The sequence below is a fragment of the Polypterus senegalus genome, chromosome 4, assembly GCF_016835505.1.
Source record: "Polypterus senegalus isolate Bchr_013 chromosome 4, ASM1683550v1, whole genome shotgun sequence".
NCBI lineage: Eukaryota > Metazoa > Chordata > Cladistia > Polypteriformes > Polypteridae > Polypterus > Polypterus senegalus.
Window position 1 is genome coordinate 77318370 of NC_053157.1, and position 8027 is coordinate 77326396.

Consider the following 8027-nt stretch of genomic DNA (forward strand, 5'->3'; position numbering starts at 1 on the left):
AAGGCCAGGTTAAATAGGCCATTGCAGAAGATAAGGGTGGATCACAGAAAGACACAACATGGCACAGTAAAAGATGACTGAAAACACTGCAAGAGTGAACATAAACTTCAGAAACAGCACTGTAGCTAGTTTCAGGATAATTTGTTAGATTACAAGGCATTTCCTGTAGCCATGACAGCAGGAAGGAGATACTTCTGAAAGTAAGGGTGAGGGGTCATTCATTCTTAAATAAACTTTCCTATTATCCAGCTTTATTCTAATTCTTTGTGCATGTCAGTATTTTCATCTCAGTGCTAATTACAGTATTATTCTTGACATTGTTCCAGAGTGGCAACAGTTACCTGCCGCTTAGTGCAATATCTTACCTTATTACATTTTATTTCTTCTTGTTTGATTACTATCTTTGTCATAAAGCCTTAACAGTAGTGTCATTCTGATTTCCAAAAAAACAACAAAATGTCTTCATGAATACCACTTTGCTGTAAAATCATGATATTCATTCTCGAAAATGAACTCCTGTTCCTTGCTGGAGGTAGGTGCAGGGCGCCTCATAAGTACTACTGTAGGGTAGGACAAATTCTTATCCTAGTCAGATTTTTAGTGCAATCCCTAAGAGTAATTCTGAGATGCTTGATAAGTATGGGCACTAGTCTTTCTTGTCAATGTGTAGTTTGTTCACCAGGTGCTTAGGTTTCTTCATAGTGTTTGTCTTATTATTTTTCCCATCAACATTATCTGTGTTAATTCATCCCAACAGATGACAACAGGGCTGGAGGAGAAATCTCAAAGACTTAGTGGGTATATTATATATTGAGTGTTAACCGTGCTTATGTGCTCTAACATCAAGAAATGGAGATTTTAAATCCATTAACATAATGAAAGAAAAACCATACATATGACAATTGTGTTCCACTGTCATTGATGAGAAAGAAAAGCAGGTGTCATTACCTTTTTGCAATGAATGTTAAAATAATTTAGTGCACAACAGTCAAGTCTAAGCTGATTCTGTTGAACCGCTGTCACAGGACAAAGTACACTGACATTGACAACAAACACAAAACTGACAAGTGACATAAAATTTAAAAAGTGTGGATTTTATTTGTCAGGATATATATTATGATCACTGGAGAAGTCCAGGTGCTCATGAGGATTATTTTGTGTGGTGGAAGAAAGGTGTAAAATGCAAGGGTAAAAGAAAAAAATATAGTTGAAAACTAGGCAAGGTCTAAAACCAAATAACTGTCAAATTAAATGCTAAAACATAAACTCCAAAATCAATATTCACAATGCAAAAATCCTAACACAGTCATGAATTCCTTTGCCTTCACTAATTCTAATTAATTTGTTTAGAAATAGATCAAAACCAAGGATACTAAGTTACTACATTACTACATGCTGCCACATGACAGGGTGTGATGACACAGCAAATGATCTCCATGTAATGTGATTGGCAAAGGGCATAAGACCTAAAAAAACAAGATGCCAGAAGTCATCTATCAAAGATAGTAACAAAAGAGTAGCAACCATACAAACAAACAAACCAGAATTGTGATTAAATAAGTTAAAACAAACATACAACAATTACAGAAATTAAAACAATAACAAGAAATGGTTTCCTTGAATTTCCAAAGCACTTGAATGACACATGTGGTGGTCTCATAGCAGTTTAATACTTTGCAGGATGTCATTTTATTTCTACAGGCGGAATTAACAGCGTTCATTCCTGTGCACCCCACTATGCTTCTTAAACTAAATACATACATGTTACCATACATCTCTAATGCTATCAGTCAAACTAATAGTAATGATAATGATGAACCTTCTAAATGAAAGTATCCTCCTAGTAGGCACCACCTGACCAGTTCACATTGGAAAAGGTGAGTTCCAAAAATGATTGGATGGATGCAGGTTTGTTTAAATCAATTTCCTGCCATCAGAGAAGCCAAAAAATATGAAGTAGCTTTTACTTCCATTACTTGCCAGAACCATTTTTGGTTCAAGTAGGTCAGCAACTAACTTGAGCTTTTTCTTATGAATTGTGTTTTCACACATACTACTAAAAAATAAATAGACTGATTAAAGTATTGTTATCACCAATCACTAACGACGACAAAAGAAAAAATGTCAGTGGCATTGTGGAGTGTACTAACACAGATTAGATTTGATTGAATTAAATTCTGTCACATGCTAGTACAGCACACAAATTAAGGCAGCCAGAGGAGAATGACAGTGACAAAATCTCAACCATCATAAACTGCATAAATTTTAGACTCTAGGAAAGGCACAGAACACTCAGGCATTGTTCTCTCCCACTGGCTTCCAAAAGTTTCCCAAATGTATATGTTTCATAAACTAAATACATACAAAGTTTAAAAAAAGTAATTGGTAAAGCTATTAAGAACAAATAATGTAAAGATATATAGCAAGGACTTGTAAATGCTGTCACCGCATGCAGAATATACTGAACATTTGAATTTTTTTGGTTTAAAGAGGCATTTGCAGCAAATAATCAGCAGCAGTTTTTGAATGTGCCCATGGAACATTTTGCTGGATCAATGACTGGTTTCTGTTTTCTTGTATTTAGATCAATGTAAATAATGTGTCACTTCAAAAGAAATCAATATAAAAAGGTATCATCAAAGCTTGTTACGCTTGTTGCGGATATCTGAGTATATATGCAGCAAGCTTTTTAATTAAATTTGCAGTAGTCATTTTACTGTGCTTTTGATTTAAGCTCCTTTTAAAATTGACAGGTTTCGTCTAAATGTGTTGTTGCCACTACTTTGACATTTATAGTGAAATGCTTTTATTACCATAAACATAAATAAAAATAAGTATAATTTTCAAACGCACATGTTTTATTTACTGCTCTGAGTTGAAATGCACTTTCATTTAAAAAACTGTTATCTTCCTTGAATTAAATTGCTGAGTGCGTTTCTACAACCTTAATATTTACGTTCACCCATCCCAAAGCTTTAAATGTAAATGATTGGCATATGAATTGAAATAAAATGGACCTCACATTCTGCTGCTTGATAAATCACACAGTTGACATCCACCATGCTTTATCTTACGGCCCACTTCCTGCTACCTCGTATGATTCCAGCAGCCAGCAGATAATGACACAACAGTGTTCATTGATCACGGTTGAAAAAAGGTCTGGCCTTGATAGAATGGACATCACTTTGGCAAGAAATTCCATTGTTTTATGGCTATCAGGGAAATGTGATGAAAATTTTATCACAGGAGGCAGAGACACTGCTCATATAACCAAAATTTTATTAAGCAATAGTACAAGTGGTCTCGGTAGACTGAATAGATGACATATTTACATGAAAACTGAATATTATCTGCCTCATCTAAATTAATACTGAATGAAATACAGAGCTTAACTAGAAGGCATTCTCTGCCAGGTGAATAGATCATTTCCCAATCATGTACTCTGCCCAGCCTTTCACTATATGGGGAAAACTGCAAGCCTCCACAAAAACGGTGTAGGCCTTTAAAATAAAATAAATTAAGGCGACATGTTATGCATCATATCCGACAACGTAGGGTATAAAACATAGCTTAGACAGAGGCATTCATTAAACTGGAGAGATAATAAGAATAAAATAAGAATTCCCATTTATCTACTATACACGATGGGCTGTTCATATGACTCATTTGCATATACATATAGGGTATGAATGGCATGTATATTTTTAACATACAAAAAAAGGTAATGAACACAGCTGAATATTTTATTTTTTATGTGCCGCTTAGCAATACTGAGAAGCCTGATCATTTTTTATGAACTGTATACTATTTGTTGGAAAAACGTTATAGATCCATCTGTTCTGGTTAAGATGTTATTCTGTAACTGAGCTTCTGAAACATAAAAAAATTAACACTTCCTATTTGAAATAATTTGAGCAAACTTAACCCCAAAAAGTGAGTTATCAATCAATTAAATTAGAATCACTTCACAAACGTCAGTATCTACAATGACAGGGGTTACCTGTGCAATACTATACATTTGTTTTTTTCGTACGTTTTTTGTTTTTGAGTTGTTGCAGATTGATTGAGAAGAGAAGGAAAGTTTCACACAGGATCGAATAAAGTTTAGTCTGTTTATTTCATTTTGACAGTCAGTCATGGTTTTGCAAGTTGCTGATACATTCTTGAAATACAAGAATGTTAATATACTATAAATAGTATATACATTGTAAAAAATGATACTGTAGCAGTGAGCATCATGTGAATTTTTATTGACCACAAATTTCCTTGCACTATGAATTCATCTTGTATTGGATAAAACTGTACAGTTTCTTTGCCTTTTTTCCAATAAACACCACAACTACCTAATTTGTTTGCCTTTATAACTATCTATGGAGTCTACAGTACAACTGGATATGTCTTGGCATTTACCTTTTATTTCCAGTCCTATGGGCAAAGGCAGGTTGAATATCTCGTTTTAGAACTGTGTTGATTTAATTAAATGTTTAGATCTATAATCAAATGTCTTGTATACATTAGTCACCATTCCAAGGTATTCTCAGCCCAGAAACAAACAACTGTGTTTTTTATATTTTTAGTTTATTTTCCTCTGATACAAAAGGCCTGGATAACAAACAGAAGAAGTTGATACACAGAAAGACACATTTTGAATCTATACCAATGGCAAGATGAAAGATGTTTTATGGACTCAAATTTCATTTTTTTTATAAGAGCTTATTAGAAAGAAGTTTTTTATATCTGTTTTTAAAGTACTATTTTTATTCAAGTCTCTCAATCTTCTGTGACAGTTTATGTGGGAAATCACTATGCCATCATTTAGTCAAGATAATCATATACAGTAAACAACCTCGCCACACACACATCCTGTATACAGTATATATAATCATGCCAACACACACATATATGTGTACTTTAACATTACAGTACACCCTAAATAATATCAAAGCAGGGTCAAATGGTTACATGAATCACAATGTAATATATGGGCATTTTATTTTTAATTTATTGTCCTCTTTTTAGCATGTATTGTCAGTGTCTGAGGAATTCAGGATTTAAAAAATCTGGTGATATAATCTGAAAATGAAAACTAGAAACTACAGTTCTGATGCTTCATATGGTAGGACTGTGCTTGGTTCCTGCAATCTTGGTATTTGTGCCTTAATATTTTTCCTTGAACATGTCAGTCTCTCCTCTAGTTGGAAAATTACTATTCAGATGATGGATCAGTGAGCACTCACAAATACAAGACCCCAATCACACTTGGAAAGATTCAGTGGGACCTTCAAGACATGTATGCAGTCTGGCATTTCATTTTTTATTGATTTGCCAGGATATCACTGAAATCTGTACGAACTGTGCACAGTTAACTTCAGTGGATTAGATATACAGTAAATAAAAGTAATGTCTTATCTATATCTCTTTTTACTTGTAGTGATTCACCAAGAGTGCATTTTTTAGGATTTTCAATTATAATCTACAAAGTTAAACTTGATCCTACTTGATAGAAATCGGGTACCCCTACTTTAACAAATCACATATTCTCGTACTCAGCAAATGAGTTCAGTATCTAACAATACAGTCGAAATTTGCATACTTAAATAAAATGTGTGTTTATATTATTATTTACACTTTTCTAAAAGATACTTCCAACTGCATATAATATATGCATTATATATGAATAAATTAAAATAAATCCCACACTCCTAAGTTTGGGAAAAGGAATATGCTTTAACTTTCTTTAGTATTTTTAGACACATTGATACACCCAACAGGGCATGTTGTTTCTTTGCATGGAAGATCAGATACATTTAGAAAAATACTGGCACAGTATTACCAAATAAGCCAACAGCTTACACCATCTGAATGCAGTGCATGAATTTCATTTAATAACAAATAAATAAAACCAACAGCATTTTTTCTGCTGTAATCCACATTAAAGGCACCCTGGTCACACTTATTTCAGTGTGAGTTGAAGCAGCATCCTCAGTTCCTTTACACTTCGAGCTTCATTTTAATTCACCACGGATTTTCACTGTGATTGCCATTATTACTTTATAAATACGTTTTTAAACATCAAAATTCAAAATGCAACCAAGGCATTTCTTAAAGGAGGCGTTAAGTTGTATTCACTTTTGCTAAACGTTGTTTTTTTTTTCCCTGACAAGTTCTTCATACAATCGCAGCGAAGCACATCTGATTAAAATAGCATCTGCCTCTTTCCTATTTAGCCGATTCAACAGCGGGTGTCAAGCAACACAGAAAATAAGAGCAGCCACATCGCAAGCACGGGCATGCATACTGTCGATTCGGAGCCAGCAGGGTACCGCATATGTCACTAAAATAAAACGTGGGATTACCTTCAGAGCCTCGATGTCCAGTGATGTCGTCCGGTCCATTAAGAAGGACTGAATTGTAAAGTATAAGTAAGTTGACAAAATTAGACTTGTAGTTTCCAGTTTAAACTCATCCCAGTCCTCCAAACCCTGAAAGCTTTCCTCTGTCTCATTCCCACCAGCTCACGCCTCCAAAGGCTTCAAAATGAAATAATAACCACCGCCAACAAATATTTTTTGAACTTCTCATAAAATCGAAAGGCAAGTAATCTCCCTTGTAAACAGACTTGCCAAACCTAATCAAACGAGCAAATTCCATCAACGTGAGATCATGTCGTCTTCTGCAATGAGCTAACGACTAGCAAATTGCTGCATCCTCAGAAAGCCGAGTTCCTTGGACAGCTTCATGCGGCAGATTTCGGAAGGAAAAGGGTGATCAGACTGGAGAGCGAAACAGTGGAGAAAAGCTGTCCCTCATTCCGACGATTTCTTTAGGAGCTCATTCAGCATCCGAGCAGCACAAGGCAACGCTCCGTGCGCTGGTATAAAATCCTAACTAGCCATTCACTGGCGCTTACATGCCTTCGAGATTTTAATTCACGGGTTCTTTATTTTTTATCGCTTTATGTATTTAATTAGTTGTTTGTTTATTTGTTTATTGTGTTGCTGTCAGCACAAGTCCTAAAAGAAAAAATCTCGTCCCGATAGGATTTACGTTCAAACAGAGTTGAGGAAAATAGAAGGAGGATATTCTGACAGTGCAGATTTCTTTTTTCTTGTTTTACTGTCTTTCACCACCAGGTGCCTGCCTTCACTCCTTTCTTGTTTCTCGGCAGAATGGAGAGTGGATCTTTCTCCATCAGATTTAAAAAGCAGCAACATATATTCTCCTTCCCCGCCCCTCAAGCTCCTGGTGTAACCGTCCTTACGATGAACTTAGACCAGGTAGCATCAATTTAACGCTGGGCGCAAAGGTGGCAGCGAACTGCGTCCTTTCACACGAGCTCGCATCTGGAGGAGCGCACATCACCTACGCAGCGTGAAGAAGAGGCTGCCGTCATGTTTTGGAGAAATTATCTCCTCTGCCTTCATCGTATTATCTGTACTAAAGTTGGAGAAAACTGCTTCTTCAGCACATAACAGCAATTTATAGCTCTTTACAAAACGTGACCAGCACAATGAAATCAAATCGAAAATCCCGTTATGTGCAAGTAACTTTTAATCAGATGTCCACTTCAAAGGTCGTTTAGGGAGGTGAAGGAAGGCAATCATATTTGCCCTTGGGGAGCGCGTTTTCTGGCAGTTACAGTATCATTTTCTTAGTACACCGTGCTGCCATCTAGCAGCAAGGGGACATAACTCCAATTCTGAATATTCCTCTTGGAATAATCTTATGACACCTCTACAGATACTGAGGTTCCTACCACCTGGTAGTCCCTACCGGTATATATCACATTTAGAAACAACGAATATTTATTCTACACACCTCTGTGCTTTCCATGTATGTTATTATATACATGTGTAGACACATACAGTATGTTTAGTATATTTTACAAATGCATCCAATCTATTTAAGGAGCCTTTGTGTCCAATGATTTCCATCTGAAATATACTCAAAACCGCATGTTTATTAATAACAGTCGTGAGTGGTGAAGCCCAAATAGTCTTTTGTGAGCTGCAGGGTTCTCTGTTCAA

The 8027-nt window shown here is 35.6% G+C and overlaps 1 protein-coding gene across 1 annotated transcript in view; it reads right to left on the bottom strand.

Moving 5' to 3' along the window:
- Positions 1–7351, bottom strand: part of LOC120527469 (zeta-sarcoglycan) — a 1186696-nt gene extending 1179345 nt beyond the window's left edge. The window contains exon 1 of the mRNA XM_039750908.1: positions 6357–7351. Coding sequence (XP_039606842.1) covers positions 6357–6395 — 39 coding nt within the window. The 5' untranslated portion in view covers positions 6396–7351. The remainder of the gene's footprint in view (positions 1–6356) is intronic.
- Positions 7352–8027: the final 676 nt, after the last annotated feature.